This window comes from Ammospiza caudacuta, chromosome 4 (genome assembly GCF_027887145.1).
Source record: "Ammospiza caudacuta isolate bAmmCau1 chromosome 4, bAmmCau1.pri, whole genome shotgun sequence".
Lineage (NCBI taxonomy): Eukaryota > Metazoa > Chordata > Aves > Passeriformes > Passerellidae > Ammospiza > Ammospiza caudacuta.
This window is the reverse complement of record NC_080596.1, coordinates 11,773,325-11,796,695: the sequence shown is the minus strand read 5'-3', so window position 1 is coordinate 11,796,695 and position 23,371 is coordinate 11,773,325. Positions and strand designations below refer to the sequence as shown.

At 39.4% G+C, this 23,371-nt stretch overlaps 1 protein-coding gene across 1 annotated transcript in view; it reads right to left on the bottom strand.

The window, feature by feature from the left end:
• Positions 1–22,874, bottom strand: part of SEC24B (SEC24 homolog B, COPII coat complex component) — a 45,015-nt gene extending 22,141 nt beyond the window's left edge. The window contains exons 1-5 of the mRNA XM_058802956.1: positions 22,654–22,874; positions 16,596–17,300; positions 8,738–8,923; positions 3,941–4,045; positions 930–1,010 (exon numbers count right to left, since the gene is read on the bottom strand). Coding sequence (XP_058658939.1) covers positions 930–1,010; positions 3,941–4,045; positions 8,738–8,923; positions 16,596–17,300; positions 22,654–22,777 — 1,201 coding nt within the window. The 5' untranslated portion in view covers positions 22,778–22,874. The remainder of the gene's footprint in view (positions 1–929; positions 1,011–3,940; positions 4,046–8,737; positions 8,924–16,595; positions 17,301–22,653) is intronic.
• Positions 22,875–23,371: the final 497 nt, after the last annotated feature.

Here is a 23,371-nt window from a genome sequence, read left to right as displayed (position 1 = left end):
AAATATCCCAATAAAACAATAAAAAAAAACTGCAACAGATTTAAGAAACCTGATGTTGACTGTTTATCTTTTAAAAAAAAGGAACAAGTTATTTTTAGGATATGGTTTCAGCAGAACCAAAATGGTTAGTTATTAGGCCAGAGGGTACAGAATCTGTAGTCCTGCTAGACTCTACATGGATAACAATATCAGCTTTCTAACTGAGAGAGATCTCACTTTAATCAGGAACCCATCAAACCATGGCAAACTACTGTGACACTCCCAGGGGCCAGAACAAGGCAAAGGAGCCAGGAGGGGGTAGGCCCTCCAATTTAATCCAATTATACATTTAAAATAGTGGCTAAAAAATAGCATCTTTCCCTCTTGCTCTCAATATGGCAGCTCTACAGATTTCAAGACCAAGGTAGTTCAGCCAGTAGGTTCATTTAGAACCAACCTGACAGTCCTGATAATTTTAGAGCTAAGAGTAACCAAAACAGCAGCCATTTTCTTTAAACGAAGAAAAGTAAAAGACAATACCCTGATGCAAGCATCCCTGCAAGCTGGTATTGTTGGTCTCCCAAAACTTCTGAAATGTGTCAGCAACTATTTTCAGCTCCTAATGTCAACAACACTATCAGGCATACAGTATAATCTAGAAAAAAGATGCTGCTTTCACACTTAGCAGATTTTCAGCACTACCCTCAATACTACAATGGAAAGTATGACTTATGATTCAGGGAAGTTATATTAAAATGTTTATATGAACTTCAGTGTTAAAACTGTGAGAAATTATTTTAAAAGACATGTATGTTTCCTCTGATGATTTCCCCTGTTCCTTTCATAGGCACTGCCCTTCATCTACTTGTTAATTAACAATAAACAAGACCAGAAACAACAAAAAATGACATATATGTACTGGAATAAATCATTCAAAAGAAACTGCTTACCTGGATAGCCACCTCCTTCCAGAGCATCATAATTGTTCAGAACAGGAGAGGCACTGCTTGTAGTAGAGGAACTATCAAGTGCTGGGGGAGGAAAATAGTTTAACTTTAGGGATATCAGAAATAGCAAAATTTTGATAAATAGAAGACTGAGATTTTTTTTTCTAAAACCTTTGACAAGAAACTCTCAAGAAAGATCCTGGGAAAAAACCCCACCACTTCAGCCCTAAGACCTGAAAACTATTACCATTGTAAAGAGGAGAGGGAAAAAATATAATCAGCAAGATACCAGAAACAAACAAGCACATGCCCAACAAACAGCAAGAGAGATCAATGGCAAAAAAATAACAACAATGAAAAAAGTTGTTTCTTGAAATAAAAAATATTTTTCTATTAAACCAAAAGTTCTTTCTGGACTATAACAACTGAGGCCATGCACATTTTCAAAACAGTCCATTCACAACCTTCTTCACAAGTGCAGGCAACAGAAGATTCCCATCATCTTCAGAGTGATTATCCACCTTCAAGCCAAACTGACAAGGATTTAATTCTTCCCTCCATTCTGTACCATTCTAATTCACAGCTAGCTTTCTTATCAGTCTAAAGATTCTATTTTCCATTATCATTGACAAGAGTCTGAACTTCAGCTGGTATAAACAATTACTTTTGGCTCAGCCTAAAGTAGCTGAGTAAAAAGTATGCAAAAGTAAGTACCAGAAGTTAACTAGGGAGATATAAAAAAGCACAATGAGCACAGACATAGCTGTTAGGACTGAAGACTCAATTGTTTAATTTTATAATTCAACCTGTGCACAGATCTCGAACATTTTAAAATATCTGGTAAATAAAGAATTATTTTAAAACATCTCTGCCAATGCGATTTCACGCACATTTATTTCCAATGAAAAAAGCGCCAAGAAGATTAAAGGTATCACCCCTTTAAAACACACCAAGCCATGAAGTGTGATAGAAAAAAGTGTCTATTTAAGAATTAAGAAAAAAAAAGAAAATTGTATATATAATTTTTGTGGCAGAAAAGACTGAAAAGATTCACTGATACTGTTCTACTTGGAAGGATCTACCATGACCACACATCCCATTGCAAAGCTGAAAGTATTTCAAGGGAGAACTTCAATGGTGGAACATTTGAGACTTCCAAGTGAAGAGACTCTGCATATGAATACATAAGATCACTGACATTTGGGACACAGAAATACCATGGCACCATCCTGACAGTATAGATAATTCTTGAGCATTTTGCCTTTAAAGCATTCAACTAAGAAATAGAAAAGCTATTTTAAAAATCCATAAGACTAACAATAATATATTATTTAAAGGAAAAGTTAATTCTGTGACATTCACCGTAATTTTTCACTGTAAATTTTCTTTTTTTTTTTTTTTCTTAATCCTGGAGGTTACTAAAAAACATAATTTCAAGATTTTATTTTCTGTTCTAGAAGCTGAAGGAAACAAGATTCATTACTTTTTTTACCCTGATCAGGATTAGGGCTTTTAAACTTTTGCTAAGGCTTACTACAGAAAAGTCAAAATATACTTGAGTTAGGTGAACAAAACAGGTGAGAAGTTACACAAACACAAGCAACCAGATTTCCAGCACCTGTTCTTCATAAAACCACTGCGACAGTCTGAGCCAGAAATTTGTCTACTGAAAATTTGTTAAGGATTTGCATTAGCTGCTGCTGACGGGGCATAAAGGGTATGTGCTTATCAATGAGATCGCTTCCATATGGAACCTGGGCGTCCTTTCACTCTTTTCCATAACATGAATTTAAATGCAAGGCTACAGGTTTTAGTAAAGTACAGAACCTGAGAAAGAATGATGGTAGGGAGTATGAAACTTTGTTTAGGGAACTAAGTAAGGAGAAAAATGTTACAATTGATAAAAAACCCAATCAACATCATTTGGACAGAAACCTTGGCACGCAAACCCAACACACTGTTCTTAATTACGACTCAATGTCATCATTGGTTTGATCCACTCTTCACAGAATCATTATGAGTACACTACACTATTTTCACAGTATTCTAGGTGATGATTTCATTATTTTAATAAAACTGGTTTTGGTTTTTTTTTCTGATGACATGTATCATAAAATTAAAGAAAAAGCTACAATAGTTTCCTATTCCAAATCAATACTAAAAGCCAGCAGTAAAAGGTATGTGCTGCTACTTCCATCTATCAACAAGAGTAGTAGTCTCAGGTTTATCTCAAAAAAGCTTTTCATACTGGTACCACTCATGCAGCCAGTAAAGACTTCTTCAAGTTCCAAAAGAAAAGGTTATATCAAAATTGAAGAAACTAAACTGGTGAGAAACATTAAACTCACAAATCCAGATCATTCTGACAAAACAGGAAAAATGCAACCAAGTATGTAACACCTCAACCAATTAAAAAAAAAAAAAGTAAAATCAATAAACTTCTTAAGTTTTCTACAAAGCAAGCAGATTAACACTGAACCTGTGAGCCTGACCATTGAGACATACACCTTTAGAAGGAGAAAAAAATCAGCACCGATTAATTTGCTGTCCTAAAAAGCACACCTAGAACCTCTCAATGTTTACTACCTTAATTGTATGACTTCCTTATGCATAAGATGAGAAACAAGGTAAACACTGTTTAATGTAATGATACAAATGGCATCTGGTAGCTTAACCTGAACAATTATCAGTGTAAGTTCTACTGGTAGTTATCTTCAGTTAAAACTCACTGCAAATCAAAACACTAAAAATATGGGAGTCTTGCAAGTTGTAAATATTACTTTGTTAGATTCATAAAACATCTGTGATATTAACATGACAAAAAAAAAGGACCTATTTGTTGGTCACTACTGAAATCCTTTTTGTTTACTATACTAGTAACAGCTGGGAAATCTCAAGCTGAAGAGTCAGGGTGATGCTTTGTCTTAAAGAAATAAAATGTTTCAGGGGATGGAAATAGGGGGAAAACCTTGAGTAGGAAGAGAACAAGATACTGGTGTAAAGCTAAAGCCAACCTGCTTCCTCATCCTCCTCATCCTCTTCCTCATCATCTGAACTTGATGACAAGGGAGCTGGTGCAGAGCTAGCTTGATTATTAACATATCCACCATACTGCATGCCTGTGAATTGGAAAGCACAAACATCAGAGTCAGACAGACAGGAAAGACAAGAAATGGAATCACAAATCATTGCATTAAAAGTGAGAGAAATCAGCTGTTCCAGAGAAAATCCCAGCATGCAGCAAGTTAAATCTACAACCCTAGAAGCAGTTATTAGTGGGCTAGTTCAGTAAAATATTAGTAGCACATGGAATTAGCAGATAATTTTATATGTATGTATGTGCATGTGTACCAGGAAATTAAACACACAGACTTCCTACCTATCTTTTTAATACTGGTTTATCCAGTGGAGTACTTTCATAAATTAATACACAGAGATAAAGGAGTTGTTTCCACATAAATTCAAATTATGTTATGAAAACGTTTAGTATTAACTTTTGCTTGGCACACAAGAATAATTCATGTTGGAATTCTGTCAGAAATGAATGAAATATACTGCTGTTGCCATATGCAAGACTACAAACAGACATACAGAGAGCACAACACAATCAGGGAAATTAAAGCTAGATAAACCTGAAAATTTGGGTTGTCTTATGTTTACATGAGTGCCTACATTCAGGCTCATAAGCATGTGATTACACCAGCACTTCTACTATTTGGTGACAATGCAGGAACTGTTACTGCTGCCACCTCCACAGCACAACCTATTAGGATTTTTTAGTTTTTTTGTTTGCTTTTACAATATCTACTCTAAACATATGTAAGCAATACAAAAAAGCAACACAAACACACCATTTCAAAACAGAGTAAAGTATGCAGCAATGGCCTATAATTAATTTCCTGCATTACTTGTTACTGATTCATTTCCAGCATCTTCAAGTAATCTGACATTTCTCTTGTGACAAGGCAGGGTTAGCAAGGATTTTAAATATGCTTTTAGTCAGGCAGTGACATCCTAAATAAATGCAAGTAATCACTTCTTCTCTCTTATCAATCTAATGGATTGCTATGACAAGAAAATATCCTAAGTATTCAAAACTCTTCAAATATTTGGGAATTTGAGGTTCTATCCCTCTGTAGAAGTACTGTGGCACCAATGAACAGGATTCTTTATTTTAATACTATAAAGCATTAGGGAAGTGTTATGTTATGTATAATCTGAAACCATCATGATAACTAATAATATGCCCATCCACGACTTCAATCAACTGTATCAACCTTTATTTTATTTAAAATATGGTCTATAAATGCTGTTAAGTTTCACAGCTCTTTCAAAAAGGGTTAGCAAATGAACCCAAGAGGAGCATTTTAATTTCACTTTAAAAACACCAACAGAATCAAGGTGAAGAGTATCTACTCAAATACTGGAAGTAAAAAGAAAACAAAGCAAAACTATATAACAACACTCTTGAGAAGGTGAACTTTCACAGAGAGACTGGTGCAAGAAAAGACTGGCATTATATTCCTTTAGCTAGTGCATTAATACTTGTACAATTGCAATCAAATTCCTCCGTAATTCAAGTAGTCACAACAATGAATGAGAAATCATCCCAAGGGCCACTGAGTAGATTCAGTGCTTCAGTTTTCCCATACTATTAAACACTGGGCTAATTTGAGTAATTTCTAGTCCCATCTTTTATAAATTTACTGAATGCATTTGGGAAGGAGAATACAAGAAAATCATCATCTGTGCAGGAACAGACTATGTCTTTTCTCAGGCGTGGGAGAACTACTGAGGAATAAAACAGAACTGCATTACTGTGAAAGAGGGGAAAACCCCCTGCCTTAAAATAATTAACATGCAAGTAAAAGGGTTAAAAGTCAGGATGACAAGAAGGGCTGCACTGTAACAGCAAGAAAAGCAAGAAAGCAAAAGTACATGTGCCTAGTGTGAGAAGTAAAGAGTGTAAAGACATCATGTACATGGATAAGAAGAAGAAAGAAAGGATATCTACCTGGAAAGTGCATGCCAATGCAAAAATTCCAAGCATGCACAGATGAGAGAAAAGGACTGGATTACTCATTACTGGTCACATGCATTAAGAATGCAGGTGTTCAGAAAGAATAAGGAAGAAAAGAGATTGAAAAATAGCAACACAGAAGTTTAGGAATCATGAATTATGTCACTATGAATGCTGTGAAGACTGGGCTGGTTTGATTCTTAGCAGCCGTATGAGTTTGCATGGAGTCATTTTCATTGCCAACAGTACTACAGATTTCTGCCTTAGAGACTGTGCTGTGCTAGTACAACTGTCCAGAAAACCTCTGGAGAATGGATCTGGCTAAAAATAACACAGTTTAAAAAGGCATTGTCAGGTGGGAAAGTCTCCCTTTCTAGTTCACTGCCCAGAATGCCAATAGTAGGCCAACACAGGGGGAAAAGCAACTGAGGGCAGAAATGGGTGGCTGCAGAGAGCAATTCCAAGTGCCATCATGTGCCTAATCATGCTTTCTGTTGTGACAGCTCAGTTCTGCTTAGAATCTTTTACAGATTTGATAATGGTGCTAGAATCTCCCACTTTTGCAGTTTTAAAACTGCAAAAATCAATTTTGAAATTATTATTTATTTTGAGTCATGTTATGGCCTAAAATGCAACCACATAATTTAAATCATCACAAATTTCTTAGACTGGAAATTTCTAAACCCTGCAAGCAGTGTACCTGTGATATAATACTATTGCACTCAAATGCTTTATCCCACTATAATTTACAGACACCTAGAAATGTAGGAGGCAGGACACAGAAGATAAACTGGGATAACAACACATTTGCCTGTGAAATAAACCAACTATTTCAGTATTTTAAGTTCAATCACACACACCATAAAAGCCTTTCAAACATAAAGTGCCATTAAATTTGTACAGATAGTTACGTAAGATTATATAGACTTCAAGACATTTTAAGGTTTTTGTCGTGTTAGAAGATAGTCAAGTAAACCATTAGAATTTTTTCGTTTTTATAGGAATGCCCCAAGAGGAGCCTAAAACAATGAAATCCTTTTTAAAAGTTAATTCAAACTGGGTTTTTTCAGAATGCTTTCATGTAGACAATGGTATTCTATAATTTAAAACAGTATTTTAAAAAATCAAGTCCAACTGATTACTGCAGCTGAAACATACTTGGAATTCTAACCTAGACAAACATTTAGTACGTGTGTTCTGTTTTTTCAGTAGGTTCACTTCCACAAACAGTTACCACATTTAATTTTTGATAAAAAAGTTGTTGATAAAATAGCAAGGGCACAATATTTTTTTCAGACTCCTCAAACAAAACTAGAGAAGAGTTTGAAGTCTTGCAATGCTCATAAAACCATCATCTGAACATAGGAACTTATGTGTGATGACATATAAAAAGATAAAATTAGATCAATAAAAACTCCTGACAGCTTATCTTTATACTGCCAACATATTGCTGTTTTTACAATGTGCTCATTCAGCTACTTACTGCATTCACCTTCACTTAGTGGAAGCATTTGAATTTAGAGAAGTTCAGCAGCCACTGAACTGATCTGTAGCTGCTGTACCAGGTGTTCACACATTTCACAGGAATCACACATTGCACATCAAGGCAATCACAGTTCAAGAGCTGAAATCCTTTTCCTCATTAAAAGGTTTGCAATTTCTTTGGAAAAAGAAGCAATAGTGTCTTTCTAGTAAGCACATCTACAACACAACGTCTATCTAGCACCAAAATCAACTATAAAACCGTGCAAAGGCCACAGTTCCAAAAACTGACATACTTTCTTTAAAATGATACACTGTACATAGGTCTTTACAGCAATTAATAGTTTTTTTTCCTCTAATAGATATAGAAATGATTGATGAACAATCTGTAATCTGCATTCTACAAGAAGAAGGAGGAAAAGGGGTACTTTAGTTATTTACGTCAGAGGATTCTGTAATTTAAGAATAAAAAATATTCTGTGACAATCACACACCATGGGGTTGCCAATTATTTTAAACACTAGAGATACCATATTGGTCTGACAAAATTAATACCTACTTCTACCCCTCAGGCAGAGCTCTTTATCCATAGGAATTTAAAATTCTGAAATTGCTAAGAGAAAACATGGCCAAAAAAAAAACATGCAGTCAATTAGATTTGGAATACTACATACAGAAACATGTAATAATCAAGTGGCAAGTCAAAACATCAGTGTAAAGTTTAATTTAACTGAAGAAGGCTCAAGAGCCAATTGATTCTTTGTCCAGATGCTGCCAACATCAGAATAGGAAGGAGCTTATACAAAGACTCAGGTTTTCCCACAGAATTCTTGCAGCAGCTTGCCATGGGCACTTAGAGCTAGGCAGTAAGAAAACAATTCTACCAGTCTGAACTTAATCCTCAAACTCATTGTTTCCACAAACTAGCAGATTTCTAGTTTACACTTCATTTTTCAATACAGACTAATTACAAGCTAATTGTAAAACCTTCCTCTAAGAAACTAAAGTAGTGAGCAGTTTTTTAGAATAAGGGAACTAAAAGAAGTTTTTTTTTTGAGCAAGAGACATGTAGGACTGCCAACAAGACAAGCCAAAGGCAACAACACATGGACAAAGGAAATCAAACATAAGCACTAAGAGAATCTAAAACAAAGGTGACATAAAACACCACCACTCAGGGAGCCTGATGAGATGCCAGAGATGTGCTCCAGCCAAACACAGAAAAGCAGCAATAAAACTTCCGGCGTTCATGTGTGCACGTGGAATGCAGCAAAAGCCTGCAGTGTGACCTCCCATTCCCTTTTAGTACCTTCCTGAAGGGCCAGCTCTGGTGACTGTGTCACAGAGGGTGAAGATGGTGGCTTTGAAGACAGGCTTGGAGCAGGTGACCGTACTGACGACATCACAGCAGAGGCAGCAGATGTTCCAGCTCCAGGCTTGGTAAATGGAACATTCTGGCTCACTGAGTGCACGGGCTGTGAAGAATCAATGCCACCTGAAAACAACAGCAGAAAGCAGGAACCCTTTGTATGTACTTGCACAGACAATCACACAGCACAAGCAATCACACTTGATTCCACAGTAACTACAAAAAACAATACAATACTTCAAAGAAAGATGCCTTCAAACAAGTATCTATGGAAAGACTGGTTGCTTTAAAAAATTCAATACTTACAGTGCTAAAACTCCATTATAATGAACAAGTTGCTCTACCAACAGGGAAAAAAAAAAAGAAAGCATGATGCAGTACAAGCAAGACTAAGCTGAAGCTTCGTTTTGATACATCCCAACAATGCTGTGCTTTTATAAATTACTGTTCCCAGGTAAGTGGAATGTAGTCCACCTGAAATACATCCTTCAACATTCTTCATGGGAGGAAATCTTGTGCAGTAGACCAGTACTATGCCTCCCTTGCAGTGCTGGCCCATTGCAATATGGGTATTCAGTTATGAGACTCATATTCCAAGCAATCTGTTTCAATCAACCCTGAGTATTCCACAAAACTTCTGATGTGTTTTAGACATCTGGACTAGATCTAATCTGCTTAAAATAAAGTCAGATTAATGCTTTGAGAGATTTGACATAGTCCAGCTGAAACTCCAATCAGACGAAGACAACATAACTTCAATTAAGTTAGCTCTCAACTAAGGGTTGCTCTTTGTTTATAAATTGAGAAAATCTGTATTATGATTCTTTCTAAAAAAACCTTGACCAAACAAGCTGTTAAAAAGAAGAGAAAGGAAATGGTTTTACCAAAAGTATTCAGTAAACAAACACAGAAATTAAGCAAGAGCAAGTACTCCATTTGTAGAGTACTTATTTAAGTTAACAAATTTGCTAGAGAATGCAGAGGTAACATTAACTTTGCATCTTCTGCACATATGGCTGTGGAGTTGATACAGTCCCTGAACTTTTCCTTGAATACTGGAGGTGATATCTCAAAGAACTTCATGGGCAAGTTGAGGTTTCCTTTAGAGGGTGAAGAAGAAGAGGCGGCTTAAAATGATCCTTCTGTTTTTATTATTTACAGTCAAAATTTACAGCACGCATCTTTATTATCTTTGATATATTTTTCAATTTTAAAATCTGCTGTTGAGCATACACATGGCTTTTTTCAAGTCTTATCAAAATGGAACTGATGTCTTTTTCCAATGAACATACAGAGCATTTTTTTACTGCAGTGGACTTGCTATAATCTTTGCTTCTACACAATATCCTGCAGATTCCCCATGGCAGCTTCAGAACTTGTCAGCAGGAATGCTCTTATTACAGCAGCTTCCTCAAGCAAGACATGCAAGATGACATGGGACGTTCTCTGCCACATCCATGTGCTCACCCAGGTTTTGGAGAGCTGTTTGTAGGGTGATGGTATTTTCCACACTGCAAGGCAATATAGCCATGCTGGCAGCATCAAGCACTGCTGTAGAGAGTGGTAAATGCTGTAATGTCAGTGTCACGTGCTCAAAGCCAAAACCAATTTACACCTGGATTAGCTGAAGATGTTCCTGCCAAGTACTAATATCTATTCTCAAGCAAAGGTTATCCAATTACCTTCAAAATTTCATGAATCCTTTAAATGCATTGTAAAATTAATGTTTCTAAACTCTGAGAAATAAAATATATTTTTTTGTTGTACAAAATCCAATCTGCAAAATCAAATGTTAAACTTTATTTGGTGACTCCATAAAGGTTTTAAACGCTGTAAGCAACGAAGATCAAAGGAAACACTTGAACAAAATTAACATTTAAAACCACATTTCCTCACTTTCAGTGTGTACTGAAGATTTTCCTTCATGCCTCTCAACCATGAACAAGTCTTGCACTAACAATAATCAAGCAAAATGATCTATAGCTAAAAGGCATGTTACAGAAAGAATCTGCAAAATCAGGCAAATTAGCATTGTAATTCATCCTTTTTCCCTATACATCATCACAAAGTTGTCATTTTTTTTTAATGTCTAACTGGAGACCTAGAGGTCACAGTTTAAAAGTATCACCACAGTTCCTCAAAATTTCAGAAGACACGTGAGAATTATCCTTCTTGAGCTGTTTCAGCTGTGGTCTTGATTTCCTCCCCTCACAACTTCCCACACCCCCTGCACCCAACACAACACAATTTCTAGGGACAGAGGCACCACCTCCCTTGTTTTCCAACAGCATCTTTCACCCTGACTTTCAGTACTGGCTGCAGTCCTTCCCTTTTTTCAAGCACACCTATATTAGCAGATTTACAGGATTATAGCCTACATTCCTAGGGAACTGGGGCAGCAAGGACTTTACATCCTGATGTGACATAAGGGGAAGTATGTGCGTGAGATAATGAAATTAGAGTGTCTCCTGCTCAGGCAGACTGTCCATAGCAGGATGCACAGAAACCCACGCCACAAACCCACAGGAGCTCTCCAGCTCCCTCTTCTCACAGAGGAGCCCAGTAAAATTCAGGCACCCTGGCTGACCTCCGTGCTACGTTGAAAAGCACCAAGAATAATGACAATGTTCCGATTTCAGCTGAAATAAACTGGAAAAACATTTAAGAAAGCTACTGACCTAGAAAGACAAAAACCCGAAATAATACAAAGTATGAAATTTACATAGCATAACACTCCTGAAGATTTTTACCGAGACTCTTCTGCTGAAGTACAGATTGTAAAGATAGAAGAGGGTGATTTTGCAGGGTGATTTTGCAGGGTTAAACTAGTTTAAACCTCCAAGGAGAAAAAAACTCAAATTAGAGATATTTTTATTCTACTTTATTTATACTTCCTAAAGCAAAGAAAATTATTCTCACTGGCTATTATTCACCAAGAGCAGTCAACTACCAGCAAAAAAAGTCCTCTTAAAATAAATCTGGTTTCTTTTAGTGAAATCTCAGCACACTTGCTGATAATACTTCAGCTATTTCAGAAAGGGGCTGCTGAAGTCTTATGAAAATACTTTGTTGCAGTTCTGTGTCCTTAGTACAAAACATACAGAAATGAAGAGATTTGATCTTAATAAGTTCAACATGCTGGAGGCTTTTCAAGGCTATACATAAAATTAGATGTTTAAAGAAACCAATTCAAGTCCAGTGGTGACAACTTTTTTGATTCACGTAATAAACAATTCAGAAATCAAACAACTTCTGAAAAACTCTCACCAGCCTGTTTCCTGAGTAAGTCCTGTTTGAACACACAGATTTTATCAACACATCACTCCTCTACAAAAAGAATTCATTTTCATCACAGAGAGCTTTCAGTGCTGACTGTACAAAAATGGTTTGGAAAAACACACTAAAACTGCAGCATCTTGACTGACTGTCTGCAATTTGCTTATTTATAATTTAAAGATTGTAAGGGCATCTTTCACAGCACAGGGGCAATGACAGCAAACTCTTATTGGCACCCTGACGAAGAGGAGGATACTGTATCCAAGTTTCTTTACACAAACAGTCATAGAAAGCAGGCTTATGAATTTCAGTAAATCTTTCTTTTTTCAAGTAGTTTAGCAAAAAACTATGCATAGAACAGATGGCAACTGTTTCCCATCATCACTTCTTCCCAAAGAAAGCAGGGAGGATGAAATACTCAAAGTTTCCTTCCAACAGATCATTCATTATTTCCTTATGCTCCTTGTGTTTTGCACTCACTTTCCCAGGAGGTACAGGAATTGGCAAATACTTTTCAAAATCCAACTCCTTTTCTTAAAGGCTGAGAACAAACAGAATACTATATATAAAATGACTCATCTGAGAACAGTAAGACTGCACTGGAAAATTCAGAAATCTCAGCATCTCAAAACCAAACCAATTATGCCAGGATCAAACAATTACTAGAATTACTTTACAATTTTATTCTTAGGCATTTATTTGTAATTATTTATGTAAGTATTTTACTATCAGGGTGTTGTAGCAATTGGATTTTTAATACATTTTAGCCAAAGATGTTGAATTCCAGATTAAAAGAAAACAGATATCATTGGAGGCAGTTTGTTTAGCCCAAGACACCAAAAATGGTTTAAAGTGTTCAAGGTTTAGTACTAAAATTGTCCAGCTCCTCCTTCAGCCTTGCTATCAGCTGTTATGTTTATCTGCTTTCCTTAGTCAGGAAATACAGAGGTTAAACCAGAATTCAGGGGAAAGAGAAAAAAATTATTTTGCAGATAAATCAGTTCCAGAAACCTGTACACTGTGCAATGAAGCACAGGGCATGCTTGTATCAGCAGCTTTACAAGCCCAGAAAGAGTCTGCATGTGGTGTAACTATTGGGGCCTACAGTCCAGCAAACCAACCAAGGACTGCAGCATCACCCAAGCACAACAGAAACAGTGGATCAGTGTTTATTTTCACAGTGCAAAGTGAGTATCCATGACACAGCATTATCACAGCCAAGTCTATCATTAGTTCCTTGAAATCCAAGTGTAATATTACTACTTTTTCTTGAGGCCATATACTAACTCAATCACTCCCTTAAGAGCAGCATTGAATGGTTCAAAAATAAAACTGCTGCTCATATTGCTCTTCACTGTCTGGTCAGCTCCACTGTTCCACCTTTAAAACAGCTCCTCATTGCAAAAAAAATTGCTATGGACAAATCACTTCAAGATACCTCTACAGGAAAGAAAATTAACAAGCATTGGAATTAAAAACTTCTGTAAATAAAACAGTAACAGTTTGAAAAAAACAAAAGTTTTTATATGCCTACTGCATATTGTGCTATTCTGGAAAGACACCTGCATTCTGTCAAGTCCAGCTGCACATTCTGCACTGAACAGAGTCAACTTTTTTGGCCAGTCCTTGAAAGAATCCATTTTTATGCATAACTATGAAATGCTGGTAACTTCAGAAGCTTTACAAGGAGCTCCCTATATTTATTTTTTAAATGATATTTTGTTTCATGGTTTGAAAATACTGGAGATAACTACAAAGAGCATTCATCAGTACAGAATTCAAATCTACTAATACTAAATTACATTCTACATCCTAGTCTTGGGAGGGGGGAAGAAACTAATATTGAAACTAAATTCAAACTGTGGATTGAATGAGCTTCATTTAAGCTTAACTGCTTTTCCCAAAAAATAAGCTTTATCAAACCCATGTTCTTTCTTAAGTCCTTGATCTGAGAAAGTCTCAGCTACTAGGACTCCTAACACAGTTTCAATGTTACACTATAATCTGAATTATCTAGCATTAAAAAGGAAACCTACAGCTATGTAACATCTGTCTTTAGTAGAGAAAGCAAGCTGTAGTCTGGCACTGCTTACAAGTCAAAACTGCATGAAGTCAGAAAATTCCCAGTTTAGAAAGAAACTCAAATCAAATCCTGCACAGACTATTGCTCTCTCCTCTGCAGAGCAAGACATTTCATTGTGAAGGTACTCCCACATCTCCAGTCTCTTCCATGCTTCCTGCTAAGTACTACCCCATGAACTGGTACTCAGTTTTCCTATGAAACAGGAGCTGAAAGAACTAATGAAGACTGAGTGTACTTGCCCTCAACTGCCACCTTCACAACCTTATAGCTACATCCATACTAAAACCACCAAGTTGTTGCTTGCAAAAATCAGCTACAACTTCCTAACTCTTTCAAATGTTTATCAAAAATATTAATTAAAAAGACCCAACTGACTCGAAATCCATGCAGGGTCCCACTTGTTTCCTGAACTTTGTGGGAGAATGCATATATGTTTATTAAGATCCAATTATTACAATTATTACAGAGATACCTCTTCCTGAATTATGATGCAAATGAGTCTGTATGCCAAAGTCAATAGTATGAATTTCATCTAACAGTAACTGTGAAGAAGAGAGAGAGAGAGAATAAAATAGAAAGAGAGGAGAGAAAGGGAGTGAAAAGCGACAGATGAAAACCCATCAAGAGACAAGGGGCAGACAAGAAAAATACCTCAAATCCTGCAGGCACTGCCAGGCTGAGAATGAAACATGCTCCCACATCATTGGGAACTGCCCAGTTGTCCAGGATACAAGAATTAAAAAGCACAATTACATATGTGAAATATTATCAAAGGAAGCAAAAAAGCAAGATTAGACAGTATTTCAGGAACCACATACAAGAGATGACAGCAATGAGTTATACAAACCAGACTTAATTTTTGTGAAGGAAATTCAAGCATTCATGGCAGATATGACTGTGTGATACAAGCATACTGACACATCCTTAGAAGAGGCCACTGGAGAAAAACTGAACAAATACCAACATCACCACAAACACATCCAGGAACTCACAACGGTGGCAGACATCATATTTGTGAGTGCTCTCTGCAGAGTGCAGGGGAACTGGTATCACAGAAACTTCTGAGGGCCCTGGGTCACTCCAAGTCAAGGCAGGAGAAGACAGCCCAGGCCCGGCCTCAGAGCACTCCGCACTTCTGCAGATATTGTGTGTGAGTGTCTGTGGGTAAAGCATGTGCTGCTGTATCACCTTAGCACCAATAAAGTTTCAGTGAATACCAGCAGTGTTGGGCAGCCACAAGCCAGATGACACCAGGTGTGCACAGCACGTGGGGATGACAATGGACTCATCATGAGGTGTCTCACACCATCCAAACAGGACTAAATTCTACTGATTTTCACTGAGGTGGGCAGGCCACCTACACTTAAAAGCAATATGTACAAAATTATATGTGTTGGATAAATAGAAAGATATCACCACCTGGGGATCCAGACAGTGTCCTGTTAGCCCTCTTCTTCTGGTCTTCTTGGTGGTGGGGGTCCCACACAACAGAGCTCAATGGGTTAATTATGGTCAGGTGTACATGGGAACTCCAAGCACTTCCCTTGGATGCAGGCAGGGGAATTTGACACTGTTTTTTACAACACTGTGGATCATGCCCACTCCTTTGGAAATTGAGTCTGGGGGCATTTCAGGCGTCTGTGATGGTTTTGGCCCCTTCTAAGGCACGAAGCTGCCTCTCATGTCAGTGCCCTTGAGTCAGCTATGCCCCATCAGAAGGGATGAACACGCTCAGGCTTCCGTGTGACAGTTGTGCAAGGAAGGACAATTGGCATAATAAAAAGTACCAGCCTGCCTCCACAGGGCCTGCTTCTTACCTGACTCAAGATCCAGCTTGTAGCACCTGGCACTGGGTGTTACCCTTCCTGTCTTGTGTGGACTGATTTCCCATCACACACCACACCCCCATAAACTCTCCTCCTGCTCCAGGGGAAAAGTGTGCAAACCTGGCCTCAGCAAAGCAGCCTGCTGCCTCCACAAATGGCTGATATATTTTGAGTCATTACCACTAACATTTCTGTCTCTCACAGTGTCACTAAGGCAAAATTTAAAGAAACAACAACCATGACTTAGAGAAATTCTCTAGCCAGAAAAGAAAAAAGTATCTTTGTGAATAATAGACGTATTTCAGAAATTACATGTTCCTTCAGAACTGCATGAAAAAGCTTCCTTCTGAGGCCACTCACATGAAAACTACGCAACTAAACTACAACCATCCCCTAAATAGTGTATTTTTCTGTATCTCTCACTAGAACCAAATAGCAGCTATTGTGAGGACTGTGGTAACCAAATTAGAAAAGCTACAAGAATGAGTGACAGAACTCAAAATTACATTACAGAATTCCACACACTGAACACAAACAAGCCAACAAGAGCACAAAATTACTTATGTTTCCCAGACAAATCTGGCAGTTCACTATCTTTCAAGTAACACCATACCTGTATTTATTTGGTTGTTTAGTTTAGGAACTGATCCAGTGAGATTCCTGCTGAGGTTGTCTTGCACAGCCTGAGCAGATGAAACAGTTGATAATGTTGTATTGTATCCCACGGGAACGTGCTGTTGAAGGGAATGAGGTACTGATGTACTCTGGCTAGAAAATGCATTTGTCTCTTTGAACTGTCCAACAGCAGGTAGACTCTGAGAGGTAAATGTCTGCCCATACACACCTCCAGCAGCCACGGGAGGATAGGAAACATTAGGATACACGGCACCAGAAACCACGGGCATAGCGTAGTGATCAGAATTAAGGGGAAATCCCTGAGATGCAACTGAAGAGCTGACAGAGGTGCTGTAGTGATTATCAAATGCTGAATATGACTGCTGAGCACTCACATGCAAGTAGGATGCAGATGACACTGCTCCTTGAACAGGTCTGTCACTGGAGCCCCCTGAATGGGGAGGAGCGTTGTTGTACAACTGATGTGACTCCTGTGCATTCAACATGCTGCTACCCACAGATGTCATAACATTTGGTGCTGGTGCTGAGTAGTAACCAGGGTAGTAACTGGCTCTGTACTGATTCTCCAGATGTGAAGCAGCAGCTTTACTGGGCACTTGGGAATAGTGTCCTGAAGGCGCACTGTAGTTTGGAAGATGTGAGCCATAGCCAGAGGGGAACTGCATCTGACTCTGCATAGGACCTGAAATGAAGAGAAAACATCACATGTATTAAAGGAGCATCTGCTAGTAGTGCCAATGGACTCTGCACTTGAACTAACAAACAACTGCTTTTCTTCTTTTCTATTTCTGAGTTTGATTCTCAGCAGCAGAGAGAAAATAAACCAAGTATAATGCATATAAATACACTATTTTAAGTAATTTGCAAATACGCAGAAAAATGGATTGCTGCCATACTTGAAAGAGGTTTCCATGCCAAGATTGTTTGCATCTTGTTTTTATTTTGTATTTTGAATCTTGTTTGTATTTTTAAGAGTTTATAGGAGGTTAATATTTTAAAAAGTAGTGAGCAACCATAAGCACCAAACTGGTATTTGTAAGTGTTTGAACCACCTGAATCTGGAAACTGAAAAGCTGCAGTGAAACCAGTATATCAATACAGAACAATATAGGTATTCTTCTCTACAAGTCTTTGATACAGTGACCAAGATAAAGACTTGCAAGACAGTTGTATTTGTCTTCTGTGTCCTTATGTATTATGCTTTCAGGAAAACGGATATTTTTATGAAACTACAGAGTATTTGATAAGGCACATCACTTTTATTTACTTCCTGATACTCACATCAGGTGTGAGAGATGTTGGTATCAGAGAAACTGACCTCAGGTACCACTGCCACTGGCTCTGCAACATTAGAGGTTAATTACATACTGGCCCAGCAAGGGTCAAACAAGGGCTTGCCTGCTACAGACCAAATGTTAACTATGTCCAAACTGATTTTATTAACCAGCTGCTCAATGGAAAATCTCAAAGTTCTTCCTCATGTCCCATTCCTTAACCCTGTTTTTGTTTTTAGTGAACCACAGATGCTTTTGAGTGGATAACTTGCTTTCTTAAAAATCCCACACGCTATTGCTTACATCACACAGAATGACTACGGTGTTATTTCCCAGTCCCTGGCCAATAAAAACATAAACACAGAATGGCCCACTCACAAATTAAATGGCAGCTGAGGTAATAATTAATAGTTGATTCCCCTGCTAATATTTACAAATTATTACAAAACTTAAGCATTACTTCTCTTGTCTTGGAATTCTGAAAAATCACGGTTCTCCAAGGAACCTCTAGATGTCCTATGATTAACTTGCAAGGCAATTTTAATAATGAATTTAACAGACCCCTAAAAGCAAGGAACATACTGCCCAAAATTGCTGTCTGGTAAAATTAAAAATGCCCTTTTATAACTGACAGGAAGTTGAGCAGAAGAGAAAGGAGCTAAAAAATTGCAGAACAGTAACTTGACCTGCTAGATGAAAAGACAGACAGGCACTTTGGCAAAAAGCATAAAGAGAATAAAAAATTATCTCAAGTTTTGAAGAGAGCATGTATGAGCTATGCTTCTGATTCACCTTCTTCTTGAAAAAGTGGGAGCTGCTTTACAGAGCTGCATAGCTTTTTCTCCTTTAAAGGCAAATGATTTTTGCTTAGCAAGCCATTAACAAGCTACGTGAACTTTGCCAGACTTTTGACCTGCTTTTTAAAGTCTGAAAAAGCAAACCCAAAGATACAGCAATAATTTACATGTGTCAAGGTTTATGGCTTTAAGCAGCTATGCCACCTAATGTGGCAAGAAAAGACATTTTATTTGAAAATAAATGTGCATCTCTTCAACTGATACATGCAGATGTAACTAACTGAGCAGGTGTAACTTAGAAACTGGTTTAGGAGCACCTGACTCCTAAATAAAAGGCTGCACATCAAATAATCTACTGCAGTCTTCTAGTATCTAGCTCTTGTTTCAAAATACACACCATAAACAGAGATTAAATTACCAATACAAGATACCAGACTCTACATGATAGAATGCAGAGTTCTTTTTATTCATATTTTTTTCAGCATTCACAAACATTCACAAACACACACATGAAAACCTGAGACAGACAACATTTGAAAAATTGTATTGATTTCAAGCCTCAGTTCCTTTGAAAGCAAATTTTACAATTACACATTATTCTCACTATCTGAAGTGAGTTTTTTGTCCATTTTATTACAAAGAATGTGAGTGGAAAATAATTTTTGTACTGCAATTGGTAGCTAAAGCTACTAATGGTGACTACATAACTGGACAGTTTTCAACACTGGAAATCAGAATACATCTTCAGTGTCATTTCAAAATCTGGTTAATTGCACAATCAGTCTCGATGTTTCAGGTACTTCCATCTTTCCAAAACACCTGACAAATATCTCAAAAAATTCCATAAAGGAGCTGAAACACCTGCTGTGTGCAGCTGAGGTTATCATCTCTGTAACAAAAGCAGTGCACCTCTCCTTCTATCAACAAATTAATACTTTATATAATAAGTATGCAATTATATAAATTATATATGCAATTATATAAAGTTACAATGTGTAATTACAGAGACATTAACAGGTGAACCCCAAAAAAATCCTAATTATTTTTAAGGGAGGAGGGAGCCACAACACAAGAAACTCCAAACTCCTACAAAAAAAATAAAAGAAGCAGTGCTATGGTTATACCACCATGTGAAAGAGTAAAGTTTTGCTTGCTCATGTCACGTTTGGTTTCCATGGCCACACATTCTCTCAGCAGCATAATTCAGCCACTGCCGTACACTCTAGCTACATGGAGTCTATGGATGCTACAGCACCAAAGTGCCTTTCTATCCAAATCCCCCTGTGAGCTTTCCAAAACTTCTAACACCCCTCACCCACCTCCAGAGAAGATTCCCCCAGCCCCCTCACAGGCCCTTCCCCCCGGGCAGGGGCAGCACCACAGCACCACTGCCCCTTGTTCACTGCAGCTCAGCCACAGAACTGCTCTCTCCTCCTTCAGGAGGATCCACAGCCTCCCACTGCCACAAAATATTCAGATGTTCCCCAACTTTCACATCTCTGCTCTCTCTGTTAAATTGACCAAAACTATCCCCAGTCTGAGGGAGGATGAAAAACAAGAATAAACAAGACAATAATGAAAATTTTGCTTCCAAAATGCCAGTAGGAATACCAATGGCAGCCTTACAAACCAGCTGTAGACAGCACCAGACAAAACTCTACATTGCAAAGAGTCATGGGAATTCAAAACAATTATCCTCTCAGTGCTGCACTTCAATACATTAAATTGTTAGTGCTGAAGTCCCCCATCACTACTGAAGAAATCATCCTTGAGTACTGATTTAACAAGAACCATTTTGTTATGCTGAAATTAGGAAATAGATCATTTTCCACTTAGATACAAAGGCACTTTAAGACGAAAAAAAAAAGCTTCCCAAACTTGTAAGAGAGGAGGAAGAAGAAAATACCATACACAGAAGAAGTCACTATTCAAAACTCAACAAAACAATCAAGCCTAAATTTAACAAAAACCAAAGTCTCCAAGGATCTCAAATGGACTTGGTCATGGAACCAGGCAAAATTCACTAATAACAAACCTGAACATCCTTTTTAATATCATTCTATGTACAACAGGCTGCCTGCTTTCTGCAAAAAGCACTCTCATTAGATGGCAGCAACTACATAGTTTTACCTGAAAAATTCATATTTTACCAAATTAAAACACAAAGCACTCTAAAGGAAAACATACACCAGTGTTTGCTTTCAACCAATATAGAAACAGCTCAATTCACATCAGGATCTTACACTTAAACTCCACTCCAATGACATAAAGTTAAATTTCAAAACCAGTGACAACCCTGTTCATGAAATTTAGTTTCTATTATACAGTACAGAACTTTCCACTAGTATTTTTCTATTGCTATTTCTCCCTATTTCCATCAAAAAACCCCAAAACCTCAAATCCTGTATTGTAACTTCAGGAGATTAGCACTCAGACAACAGACAGACCAATTAAAAATTTTTGGAATGCCATTTCTGGATGTCACAAAACGAAAAATTCAGGGTTATTGACTAAAGTCATCAAAGACATCTAAAGGAACACAAAAACCAAACTTATGCAATAAACACTTAAGGCTGTTATTGAACAGTTCTCAGAATTACTAAGAGAGGTTTTGCAAAAAATAACAGGTCTATGCCCTGGTTTTACACAAGCTGTTTCTACCAATATTAGCAGCAACAAGAAGTTAATTAATTAAAACAACAACTAGTAGCAATGGATCTTTAAAATTATTAAGCTAAGCACACAAAGAGAAGATAGGGGAACAGCTCCTATTTGTTTCTGTAAAACACTTCCAGGTTACTCATGATGTAACAGCTGTAATAATGGCATGTTTTTTGACCAAAAGCCATGTAAATTGGCATTTTCTGAACAATTTTTACAACCCCAGCACCACAATACCAGTTTGGACACAACTGAGACATCAGTATCTCCTTAAAACCTAGCATTTAATTACCTTCATTTTCTTCAGTGACTGCCTCAACATGTACTGTACAGGCATTTAAGTGGTTAGCACTTAACTACCCCTTTGGACACGAGAAAAGCTCACAATTCTCAAGTAAACATTTTTGTAGGTCCCTACTCTGCACAGAAAACACACCTGTGCAGAGAACAGCACGACTACAAAAGATTTAACAGTATGAGCTAGAACTCGATGCAAATAAGAGGCCAAATTTAGATACCAAACCAATATTGCACGAAGAAAATTATTATATAGGGATTTTGAAGAGTTAACGTGGTGTGTCAATAAAGAAGTGATTTTATAGCGCACCAATTTAAAAATGCGGAAGTGTACGCTCGTTACTTTCATTCATACTACAGTCAGTCTCACCACCTCTCTGCCTGAAATGGGCGTCAATTATTTTGTGACTTCAAACTATTCTGCCTTTGTTTTTCGGTGACCCACATTTCACTGGTCCAATGTTGCCTGTTTAGCTCAAATCCCAAGATCCAGCGGTGTGAACGCCTTACCCACCCACTACTTTTAAGTTCATACATAGCTACAAGTGACGACTCTCACCCCCAATACGCGATTTGCCGCCCATTCTCACGCACCACAGCCAGCATGGAGGCCTGGAGGTGCCTCGGCCTCCGGAGCCTTCCTGAAGCGCCACAACCAGGCGCCCCAGCAGCGGGCAGATCCAAACGCGGCAGGAGATGAAGGTGCGGATCCCCCTCCCTCCCTGGCCCCTTCAGGAAGCGGGAGAGGCCGCCCCTTCTCAAGTTCTCTCCGCACGCAGCCGCGGGCCCCGCACCTTCCCCGAGCGGCTCCGCGGGTCCCGCTGCCTTTCAGCGAGGGCTCCGCTGCGTGCCGGATCCTCGGGCCCGCGCCCGCCCTCGGGGAGGCAGGAACAGCGCACAGGCCCCGGCACCCAGGGGGGCCTCACCCCCGCGGGAGCGCCGCGGCTCCTCCCGGGGACCCCGCGGGCCTCTCCCCGCCCGCCCGGGCCCCGCGCAGCTCCCTCACCGTTCTGGCAGCGCGGCGCGCCGCTCGCAGGGGCCGCGGCCTCCAGGGAGCTGCCGGGCCCGCCCGGGGGAAACGCGGCGGCGGCGGCTGCGGGCCGCGGCGGCAGCCCGGCGGGCGCGGACATGGCTCCTCGCAGCGCTTCTTCACTGCGTCCCGCTCCCGCCTGCTCCTCTCCTTCCTCTTCCTCCTCCGCCGCCCCGATCCGCTGCCGGGGCCGAGTGAGGCCGGGAACCGCGGGAGGGCCCGAGCGCCGCGCGCGCCGTCGCGGACCCGAGCGCCGCCGCCTACAGCGCCCCCCGGCGGCCGCTCCGCCGTGAGGCCGCGCCCCGCCCGGCCCGGCACGGCCCGGCCGCGGAGGGTGGGCCGAGCAGGGAGGGACGGGCCGAGCAGGGAGGGACGGGCCGAGCAGGGAGGGACGGGCCGAGCAGGGAGGGACGGGCCGGGCAACACAGCCGGGCCTCGCATCCCACCGGGGATTCATCCCACCCGGTCCCGGCAGGAGCGGCCCGTGTGGCGAGGACAAACCGCCCGGCCCGCTCAGTCTGTGTGTGGCGGCCTTATGTGTGACTCCGTGGGCAGGCCGGGGCAGGGTGAGGAGAGGCTGGAGGGATGTGATCCTGCCCCTCTGCTCGGCCCTAGTGAGCCACATCTGGAGTGTTGTGTTCAGTTCTGGGATCCTCGATACCAGAGAGGCATAGAGCTCCGGGAGTGGGGCCAG